Genomic DNA, 11,188 nt, shown 5'->3' on the forward strand with positions numbered 1-11,188 from the left:
GGGTGCTTTGATTCATTTTTGGAGATGCTGAAGCAACCCCAAAAATGGGCTAAAATCGCCCCTGGTGTGGATAGTTTTGCCGGAAAAAAAAACGGCGGAAGAGGGGCAGCCGAAGAGTAAACTTTTAAAAGTAAGTACTGAATATTATGTCACTTATTTATGTGTGAATGTTTAATAACGAAGAACATTAAAACATTACTGTTAGCCACATGTCGGCAAAGTTATGTGACATTAGCGATGTTTGTACTAATTTGGTTCAATAGTTGACGTTAATCTTACAGAGAATGTGATGATTTTATGGATATTTAAAGTAAGCACTGAGACAAATTTAGTAATGCCAACATATTAAAAGAACAATATTTGTCTCTCATATATATAACACAGTTATATATATACAGTGTCAAAGAAACCTGTCTTTGAGTGAAGATTTAAGGTGACAGAAAATATAAATAATATAAACAAATGCAGCTTGAATCTTTACTGAAGCTCAGTATTTGACACAGAGTTCATTTACTGCTGTAATAACTAATAATGATTGAAATTATAACTTTAATATTGGCCATATTATATTTACATTACCAAAGTGAGATGACTTTGAGTCTCATGAACAACATCAGCTAATTGTTATTTACTAGCTAATCTTAAATGACCGTTCAGTACAGAAGTGAAGCCCAATAATCATGATTTCACAGTCCCGTGGTCTCAGCCTCTGATACTTATCAAATCAAAGCTCATGTAGAAACAAACAAACACACGAACAAAAGATTTTCTCCTTCATTTCTGTCAAATAAAGCTGTATGAAACGTTTCCAGTTGTTAGTGTTATGGTTGCTAGGCAACCTGGGCAGCGCAACGGAGGCTAGACCGTCCCATTTCACAAGCCGTCTGGGTGCTCAGCACCCCCAAAGCTCTGATCCTACAATAGCCCCTGGTGTGTACCACAGTGACACTTTGATAGATGCACATGATCATCAGAAACTTTTAGGAGTCAAAATGACGCCTCAGCCAAAATTTTAAGACACCAGATTTTAGGAAAGACTAATCCGGGAAACTAAACCATAACTGCTGCTTATTTTCTATAAATGCCTGAAACTGTTTCAACACTGTCTTTACTTCAAAACCACAAAGATCACATCAGAACTCCTGTTTCTACTATTTGCTTTTGTTTTTTTGTTTTTGTTTTTTTTTCCTGGATGAGATGTTTATTAATGTAAAAATATAATATAATATAATGTTCCAAAAAGTATAATGAATTTGCTATAATTTTTAATAATGTTGTCTGATGAAGTGTGTCAAAATTTATTCTGAGATTACAATATTTCCGTCTTTGTTAACAAAGGACAAGCACTAGAAATATTCCTCTGAAAACAGCTGTTCCACATTTCTTTTTTAAAAGAGTAAATCTTATTGTTTTCATCCGGAATAACCTGGATTGATCTGAGATCATTTATTTTTCGTATCCTCTGTCTGTGATTAGTCTCTCAGGTGCGACGTCTGGCGGCAGGTAGGCGCCAGAGCGGCTGTCATTGCGTCATCCGTGTGCGCCGGCAGTATTGGTGCTGCGACACTGCTCCAACTTTCCGTGACACCGCACACCGTCCAGAGCACAGCATAACCTAATCCGCCTTTTTACCCCCGAGCGGAGCGACACAGCGGCGGAGGAGCTGTGGTCCGGCTCCGAGTCGCCGTGGCAGAGACACGTGGTCAGAGACGGACTTCCGCTGGGTTCAAGCTTTTACTCTTTTATTTCTAACGTCTAGCAGTGGAGACATGTCCAGATCCGCGAAGAAGAACGGCATACCTGACAGGTGCGTGTCAGCCTACAGCTCCGCGCATGCACAGGTATAACTAAGAGTCCGGGGTTTATTACAAAGACGGTTATTAATAACAGCTTCATGAACCTGAGAGCCTCCAGTCTGCTGCTGTGTGACCTCATGACCAGCGCACGGTCTTACGAGTAACCGCGATTACATCATCACACACGTAAACAAATAATGACCCGCAGGTAAATATAAAAAATAAACATCTAGCGCATGATCATAATGACGTCACCGATGTGACGTTTAAAGGGTTTTACACTGAGCGTTCATGTGTAATCTGTGATCATCAAGCAGCCACGCCTGCAAAGGAAACACGAGTGGATTATTTCTAAAGATTATTTTAAAAAATTCAGCTGTGTGTGAAATAAGTAAATAAAGAGTTATTTAAAAGAGCTACAGGAAAGCTACATGGAAGTTCACTGTTATTTTGGGAACGTCTTTGAACATCTATAACCGTATCTTTAAACTGAGATGTTAATGTGAAAGTTCTCTCTCAGGTGAGAGTAACGGCAGTAGAAGTAAGAATCGGGCATCTTCAGGTTTCCATGACAATGCTGACTGACTGTTCGTGTCCTGCAGGTGGCTCGATTACTCGCCGGTTGGAAAACGCCTCCGCGGGACTCGATTCATCGCCTTCAAAGTTCCTCTGAAGCAGGTCAGTGTGTCATCTGAGCTTCCTCCCCACAAATGCCTCGCTCAGCGTCACTCATGATCATGATCATCATCTTCTTCTTCTTCTGTGCAGTCTCTGAACCGCCAGCTGCCGCACTCTGATGTGTTTGGCCCCTGGGAGCTGCTAGATGCTGTGAGCAGCGAGGAGGAGGAGCTTGGGCTGATCATCGACCTCACTTTCACCACACGTTACTACAGGCTCGAGGTGAGCACAAGATCTTGCATTTATAGACAAATCGATCAAGTCTGTGTTTACTGATCAGTGTTATTAATTATGCTGCTATTATTCCACCTGACCACAGACACACATGAACACACAGACAGACGCACTGCTTATCCCACAGAATGTATATAAAAGATGGATTTTCTCCAGGCGTTCATTCTCTTTCAGAGCCTTATCTGGACATTAGAGGAACTGCAGCTTTCTGATGATGATAAAGTAAACTGTGTGTGTGTGTGTGTGTGTGTGTGTGTGTGTGTGTGTGTGTGTGTGTGTGTAGGACATTCCCAGGTCCCTGCTGTGTGTGAAGATCTTCACGCGAGGTCACGAGGTTCCCAGTGATGACACCATCCTGAGCTTCAAACGCGCCGTCTGCAGCTTCCTGCGGGAGAATAAGGAGAACGGTGAGAGCAAGCTACTGTGAACCTCCCTCGCTGACACAGGTTTAAGTCTGATCTCCTCCTTCACCTCCTGCTGCTCTGCTGCTCCTGCATGACTGCCATGTTTTGCAGATTTGAGGCTGCTCAGATTTTAGATTTGGGGACTTTTGGGAAGAAAATCAGCTCTGAGCATTTTAATCAGCTGCTGTCTCACAGGAGCTCTCCTCCTCTTCCGATGAGGAGGAGGAGGAAGTCTGCTGGGACTTCAGGCTCGCAGGCAGCTGATTGGTCAGATTTCAAGCAGTCACATGACGAGGAGCTGCTGGTTTCCTACTTCAATCAAACCCGTCATGCTGGCTGTGGTCACATGACTTTTAGGCTTTGCATGAATGAGATCGTGTGCGATTGGCATTGTGTCCTTTAATAGGAAACCACAGTAGAAGAAGTGCGATCTGAGCTCTAACTGTGGCTTGTGTCTCCTGCAGATAAGCTGATCGGCGTGCACTGCACCCACGGCCTGAACCGTACCGGGTACCTGATCTGCAGGTATGTACAAACTTAAGCCTGCTGGTTGGCTGGACTCAAGGGTGTGGGCGGGATCTAACTGCCACGTGTCACCTGCAGGTATCTGATTGACGTGGATGGGATGGACCCCAGGGAGGCGGTGCAGCGTGAGTCGGCTTCTTGTGTCCATATTTCATATTCAGTGTTGGGGAGTAATGGAATACATGTATCGGCGTTACGTATTTAAAATACAACATATGAGTACATGAGTACATTAAGAGGCTCAAATGCCTGTTTCTCAATCTCACGGCCCATGTCACCACTACTTGCAGCCGCATAATGACGTGAAGAAATATTTTTTAAAATTATTATTCAACAAATGACCCACCAGAAACGAGAGCTGGAAGCATGTAAATAGAATAATAACCACCGCAGCCAAGAAGAGTGCCTGACGAGCCCAGTTGTAAGTAAGCTGTTAAGACTCAAATCAAATCAAATCAAATCACTTTTATTGTCACATCACATGTGCAGGCACACTGGCACAGCACATGCGAGTGAAATTCTTGTGTGCGAGCCCCACAAGCAACAGAGATGTGCAAACACAACAACACAAACGAGCAAAATACAAGAATGGCCAACCTGAAACTAATAAATATATGTACAATATATAATAGTGTATGCATTTCTGGATGTGTATACTAAATATTTTCCTACGTGTGTGTGTGTGTGTGTGTGTGTGTGTGTGTGTGTGTATACACATTTTTACAAATTAAATAGTAAAAAAAAAATAATAATAATAATAATAATAATAAAATATATAAAAATATACAGAGTTGAATATGTGCAAAACAAGTGGCATTTATATACAGTGTGGAGTGCATAATGTTGAAGTTCCAGTAGTGAAGCTGAGGTGTCTATGACGTGTTCAGCAGTCTGATGGCCTGGTGGAAGAAGCTGTCTCTCAGTCTGCTGGTTCGGGACCGGATGCTGCAGAACCTCCTTCCTGATGGAAGCAGTCTGAACAGTTTATGGCTGGGGTGACTGGAGTCCTTGATGATCCTCCCCGCTTTCCTCAGGCAGCGCTTCCTGTAGATGTCTTGGAGGGAGGGAAGCTCACCTCCAATTATCCGTTCAGAGCACCGCACTACTCGCTGGAGAGCTTTGCAGTTGTAGGCGGTGCTGTTGCCATACCAGGTGGTGATGCATCCAGTGAGGATGCTCTCAATGGCACAGTGATAGAAGGTCCTGAGGATGCGGGGGCTCATGCCGAATCTTTTCAGTCTCCTGAGAAAGAAGAGGCGCTGCTGCGCCTTCTTCACTGTTTTGTTTGTGTGTACTGACCACGTAAGATCCTCAGCCAGATGTACACCAAGGAAGCGGAAGCTGCTCACTCTCTCCACAGCAGCGCCGTTGATGGTGATGGGGTTGTGTACTTCTCTGCACCTCCGGAAGTCCACTATCAACTCCTTTGTCTTTGCGACGTTGAGGGTGAGATGGTTGTCTTGACACCAGTGGGTCAGGGCGCTGACCTCCTCCCTGTAAGCCGTCTCATCACCGTTGGTGATAAGACCCACCACTGTAGTGTCGTCCGCAAACTTCACAATGATGTTGGAGTTGTTAGTGGCTGTGCAGTCGTAGGTGTAGAGTGAGTACAGGAGAGGGCTCAGTACACACCCCTGTGGAGCACCAGTGTTCAGTGTGACGGGGGATGAGGTGATGCTGCCCAGTCTGACCACCTGGCGTCTGTCAGACAGGAAGCTAAGGATCCAGCTGCAGAGGGAGCTGCTCAGTCCTAGATCCTGCAGTTTCCTGTCCAGCTTCGAGGGAACGATGGTATTGAATGCTGAGCTGTAATCTACAAACAGCATTCTCACATACGTGTCTCTCTTCTCCAGGTGTGACAGGGCAGTGTGTAGTGTCAGGGCTATGGCATCATCAGTGGACCTGTTGTGGCGGTATGCAAACTGTAGAGGGTCCAGTGAGTCGGGTAGTGCAGAGCAGATGAAGTCCCTGACCAGCTTCTCGAAGCATTTGCTTACGATGGGGGTCAGGGCTACAGGTCGCCAGTCGTTCAATGAGGAGATGGTGGAGGATTTGGGTACAGGGACGATGGTGGCCATTTTGAAGCAGGCTGGGACTACAGACAGAGAGAGGGAAAGGTTGAAGATGTGTGTGAACACTCCAGCCAGCTGAGCCGCGCATGACTTGAGGACGCGGCCGGGAATCCCGTCCGGACCAGTAGCTTTGCGTGCGTTCACCTTCCTGAAGCACTTCCGCACATCCTCCTCAGACACAGTGTGCGCACTGACGTCATCCGCGGTGCGCACACTGTCCGGTCTCATGGTGTTCGCTGTGTCGAATCTAGCGTAGAATACGTTTAGATCCTCACACAGAGAGGCCGTGGACTCGACTCGACTGTACGCTGTGCTCGTGTTTTCCTCCGAAACAATAAGTTCCGTTGGAGCAGCCTTTCAACGCCTCTCTCTGTCTCTCGCTAGCAAAGTTGACCCAGACAACAAAGTACCGTTATTGTCGGGCTATAAGCCGCTACTTTTTGCACAAGCTTTGAACCCTGCGGCTTTTAGTCAGGTGCAGCTTTTCTATGGATTGTCCATGATTTTTGTCATATCGTAAGACGATTTGTTTTGTTTGTTCCGCTGTTGTACGCCACTACGTTGCCTGGCGGAAGGATCGGGGTTCAAGAGTGGTATGTTGGTCACGTGTCCATCCGCCAGGCAACATAGTGCCATACAAGTAACGCGAAAAACAAACTTCAAATTAACGCTACGCGTTCAGCGGGAGTCGTGGATGACGAGCGGCGATAAACTTGCGAAAAGCAAGTTATGCTCAACTCCACCGGTGGATTCTGACAGCGTGGAAAAGTGTGAAAACATCCACGATCACCAACGGATTTCGAAGGGCTGGACTGCTGCATGATGGAGAGGAGGACACCGCCACGGCCCTTCTGAGGGTGTTCGACTCCGACACTGACAACGAGGATTTCTTTGGTTTTGAAAGTGACAACGAAGGAAAGAAGCTGAGAGTGGATGACGAAGCCATCCTGAGCCTGTTTGTATCCGACACTGGAGAAGAGGACTTTGGTGGTTTTAGTGCGCAGGAAGATGGTGAATGACTGACTTTTCTTCTTGTTAAAGCTATGTCACTGCACCTGAGTCTATTTTTCTGGTGTGCTGTAGGTTATTGTTATGTACTACATTTGTTACTCATTTATGAAGCACAGTACATGTTTCGTACTTGTAATTACTGCTACTTGTACATATACCTAAAAAGTTATGCAAATATGTACCCATAACTTGTTTTTCAAAATATTAATAAAAGGGGTGTGTCTCCAAACAGCCATCTCTTTCCTGACAATTCCCTTTGTGCATATTCTCTTACATATGATAAGTCAACATTGAAACACCTGCGGCTTTTAGTCAGGTGCGGCTAATGTATGTACAAAACAGGATTTTCCCCTGATTTTAGCTTGTGCGGCTAATATTCAGGTGTGCTTTGTAGTCCGGGAAATACGGTAAAGCTATTTTTCGGCTACGAGCCCGACACGAACCCGACGTATTAGCCAGAGGTCCCTTTACTACGGTTCGGAGCCACGGACCTGTTTTATATACGCGTGGAATAGTTTTACGAGATCGCTGCAAAAAGTGCAGCCTTACCTAATGTCCACCTACTGTTACTCATTTTGTATTAAGATTTAAAAATCTAGTCGGTATTGGTATGGCGACTAACCTTCAGTAATAGTAATAAATCACACAGCAATAGTACATTCATGTAGTTGTAAAAAGCATAATAATATATTAAGTAATCTAAAGTATTCAGAATACGTTACTCTCATTGAGTAACGTAACTGAATACGTTACAAAATACATTTTGGGCCATGTATCCTGTAATCTGTAGTGAAATACATTTGAAGAGTAACCTTCCCAACACTGTTCATATTTCACGTGTGAAGCATGTGTAAGCATTGTCTCTCTCTGCAGTGTTTAACTTGTCCCGCGGTCACGCCATCGAGAGGCAGAACTACCTGCATGACCTGCAGCACGGGCGCAGGAGGAGGTGAGGCTCCCCCCCACTCACTGCACCCACACGAATTATTCAAAATCAACAGATAGACTCTTTAGAAATATCCTAAAGACAAAAATATTTCAACTTTAATTTTTTTGTAGCAAACAAAAAAATCAAATAACAGCCAAAAAAAAAAAGAATATTAAACAGTCTCAAATATTTTACAGCAGCAGTCCCCAGCCCCGGGGCTGGTCCATGAGGCGTTTGGTACCAGGCCGCGAGAGTTGAGGCTCGGGTGTGAAATGTATGTTTTTTTGGGATTTTTGGGGGTCTTTATCGTTATTTTTTAAGTTGTTTTTATCGTTAACTCGGTTTCTCTGGGTCTTTTCCCGTCTGTTACGAATAAATCTTTTTTTTTTTTTAATACCAGTACTAGTTTCATTTTGTTGTATTTGTCTGCGACACCTTAAAGGCCAATCCGTGAAAATATTGTCGGACATAAACTGGTACAGGGCGCAAAAAAAGTTGGACTTGGACTGTTTTACAGTATAAATTATGAATATAAGGGTTAAAGGAAGTTTAAAATGTTGTAAAATATCAACAGAAATTCCCTTCATGTGTTTTCATAATCAGAATGAATTCAAAATATTTAAATGGTGCAGAAGTTTTCATAGAATATTTTAAAATATTTGTGTTTAACTGCTATGCGTTTGCATGGGTTCCCTCCGGGTACTCCGGCTTCTTCCCACAGTCCAAAGACATGCAGTTAGTGGGGATAGGTTAATTGAAAAATCTAAATTGCCCATAGGAGTGAATGTGGGAGTGAGTGTGAGCGTGAATGGTTGTCTGTCCCTGTGTGTTGGCCCTGTGACAGAGTGGCGACCTGTCCAGGGTGTACCCCGCCTCTGTCCCTATGACAGCTGGGATAGGCTCCAGCGCCCCCCGCGACCCTGAAAAGGATAAGCGGAAGTGAATGGATGGATGGATGCTATGAAATAATAAAAATATTAAAAATGAAGAGGAAAAAATACTAAAACACGACAAAAACATTTAAAAATGTAAATATCTCAAATTATTCATCAAAGAACAATCAACACATTTCCATACTCAAAATGTTTGTGAAAGTTTCTTTTGAGGAAAAACGAATGTTCTTCAATTTTATTTGGTTATTTATTACAGTACAAATAAAATATTAGAAATACATATCTGATATATTTTAACCACAGTCTAAGCTCGCCTTTAGAAATTGTATTTACAGTTGTCATTTTCGTCTTGCTCTGAGTCGTCATGCCGACTAACTGCTGCGCTCTGATTGGTTCCTGACTCTTTCTGGTCCATTGTCACAGTAACGAAGGGATGGAGGAGGTGGAGCAGGAGCCAATGAGAGGTCAAGCTGTTCATCGCCCGCTTTCCAGCTTGCCAAGCGATGACTGCGATCAGAAGAGGCGCGAACACGCTCAAAAGTCCCGGCACCACAGGTAGGACGACACACCTGAATATGTTCATCAGTCATAGAAGGAAGGAACTAAGTTTAATAAACGTCAGAGAATCATCATTACATCCTGCTGCTTTCAAATTCACTCATTACAGAAGTGAATAAAGTTTTTTAACCCTTTAAAGCCGGTCGAAGCGGGCATCCTCCGTTTTGCGTAACTATTTTTAAATCCTTGTAGCACTGCAACCACGTGAGCTAGCGCAGTAAATGTTTTTTGCATATGAAACCGGAGGAGTTGTACTTACATCTAGGTCACAGTTTCCTTCCACGTATAGCTTTGCAAAGACTGCATAAAAAGCACTTGCAGCAACAAAAACATAATATTCCAGAAACACGCTTTGCCGATCCGATCAGCTGTTCATAACACTACCTACGTCCATCAGCGCGAACTATCGCATGTCCGCCATGACCTGCCCGAAACCGGACGTGACGTCATTTTGCGGAAATGTAGTTTTTTTACCATCAGGGCCTCATGAGCCTATACTGGTGTTTTTAAAAGTTGTGTTTGACTTTATGACTTTCTGTATCGTTTCTGGGATGCTTAGGACTCATATTACACTGCTGGAAATAGTTTATTTTGATGCATATGGTGTTTTGTTTTTTTTGCAAATTTACACTATAATATTTATTTTCGTTTTTCCTGCAGTATATAAAAATTGGTGTATTTCAAAAATAAAACTATGAAGACACTCAAAATAAATTCCTGTGGTGGGAAACTATTTTGTGCAACTTTTTTGTATTTACAGTTTAGAGGGATAAGCCTCTTAAATTTCTCTAACTAGAAATATATGTTAAAAAAACAAAAACGATTTTAATTTTTTTGTAGTTTATTGCACTTTTCTGCAATTTATGTAATTACTATGCACTTAATGCATACATATTATTGAAATTTGGGCTATAATGGTTGTATTGATGTATATCAACTTGAAATGTTCCCAAAAATGGCTCTACAACATGTAAAAATATAATATTAGCTCTGGCGGACTTGGTTCTATGGTAGGTCTTAAAGGGTTAAATGATTGAAATATAATCTTGTGTGTGTGTGTGTGTGTGTGTGTGTGTGTGTATATTCTTAAATAAAACAAAAAAATTATCAATTTTCCATATATTTAAAAATATGAATAAAAATATTTTCTTTTTTTTTCAAATGAAAAAAGACCTCCACGACAAGGGAACGTCCACCTTCATCACCGCCCTCCTCAGGGTGACTTTCTCCCCCCTCCTCCACCATCGCTCAACCCGTATCGATGGACACGTCCTCAGGCGGATAATCATTGGAGGAGACCGCCACACTTGGAGGATAGCCGTGTGGGGAACCCTCAGTGGAGGCCAGGCGCCACAACGCTGGACACGTGGAGAACTCCTCCTCCTCCGATCCTCCCTCGCTACTCACCACGCTGGACTGCTGAAGGCTATGGAGTGCCTGAGGAAGAGTGGGCGGGGCCACAAATGAGACACAGCGACAGCAGACACATACGGGGAGGCAGAGCAAGCGGATACGACCACTAGATTTTATTTGATAGAAGAAGAATGGACTGAGGTGATGTGGCCTTTTAAGGATGTTAGTGTTTGAATGAGAATATTTAAACAGGAATTAAAATTAACGCTGCTGAAGTCCACTTCAGCCAATCACAGCGCAGTTCAAATGTCGTCATTATTACTTTGATAACCTCGCTCTAGCTTCCAAGACTGACATTTGATGTGCGTGTGTGTGTGCCACATGTCTGAAGGTCAGAGTTCAAGGTGAAGAGTGGAGAGTGATTTAAAGTTTCATGTTTTCATGAGTGAATAAGAAGAAAATGAAACATGTTGTTTGTGTGCTTGTTTTATTAAATGAAAGCTGAAAATGTTGTGTGTCAGTAAATTATAAACTGGTATGAAGTGGTGTGACTTGAGCGCTCTGTCGGGCGTCTGTGAGCTCACTGAACTGTGGACAGTCGTCCACGTTTCTGTCTTCAGTCTCCTGTTTGTGAGATAAATGCCACCCGATTCAAACGAGGAGCTGCTCGGTGTTTACCTGTTGCCATGGTGAATACTGGTGTCAGAGCTCCATTGATCGTGGCTTTCATAGTCTC

The 11,188-nt window shown here is 43.3% G+C and overlaps 1 protein-coding gene across 1 annotated transcript; it reads left to right on the plus strand.

Moving 5' to 3' along the window:
• The first annotated feature begins 73 nt into the window (after positions 1–73).
• Positions 74–10,960, plus strand: dusp11 (dual specificity phosphatase 11 (RNA/RNP complex 1-interacting)). Its single transcript, XM_082542441.1, has 10 exons — positions 74–130; positions 1,477–1,807; positions 2,399–2,474; positions 2,565–2,696; positions 2,992–3,115; positions 3,577–3,637; positions 3,716–3,762; positions 7,594–7,669; positions 8,965–9,096; positions 10,271–10,960. The coding sequence occupies exons 2-10, from the start codon at positions 1,770–1,772 to the stop codon at positions 10,620–10,622; spliced, it is 1,038 nt and encodes a 345-aa protein (XP_082398567.1). The 5' UTR covers positions 74–130; positions 1,477–1,769; the 3' UTR covers positions 10,623–10,960.
• Positions 10,961–11,188: the final 228 nt, after the last annotated feature.

The sequence above is a fragment of the Aulonocara stuartgranti genome (assembly GCF_965226115.1).
Source record: "Aulonocara stuartgranti genome assembly, chromosome: 7".
NCBI lineage: Eukaryota > Metazoa > Chordata > Actinopteri > Cichliformes > Cichlidae > Aulonocara > Aulonocara stuartgranti.

What these genes read in the sequence shown, in the direction of transcription:
- dusp11 (XM_082542441.1), top strand. Translation starts at nt 1,770, where the DNA reads ATGTCCAGATCCGCGAAGAAGAACGGCATACCTGACAG. An exon ending in AAGAACGGCATACCTGACAG is followed by an intron (nt 1,808 to 2,398) that starts GTGCGTGTCAGC and finishes CGTGTCCTGCAG; the next exon opens with GTGGCTCGATTACTCGCCGG. An exon ending in CAGCACGGGCGCAGGAGGAG is followed by an intron (nt 7,670 to 8,964) that starts GTGAGGCTCCCC and finishes CCATTGTCACAG; the next exon opens with TAACGAAGGGATGGAGGAGG.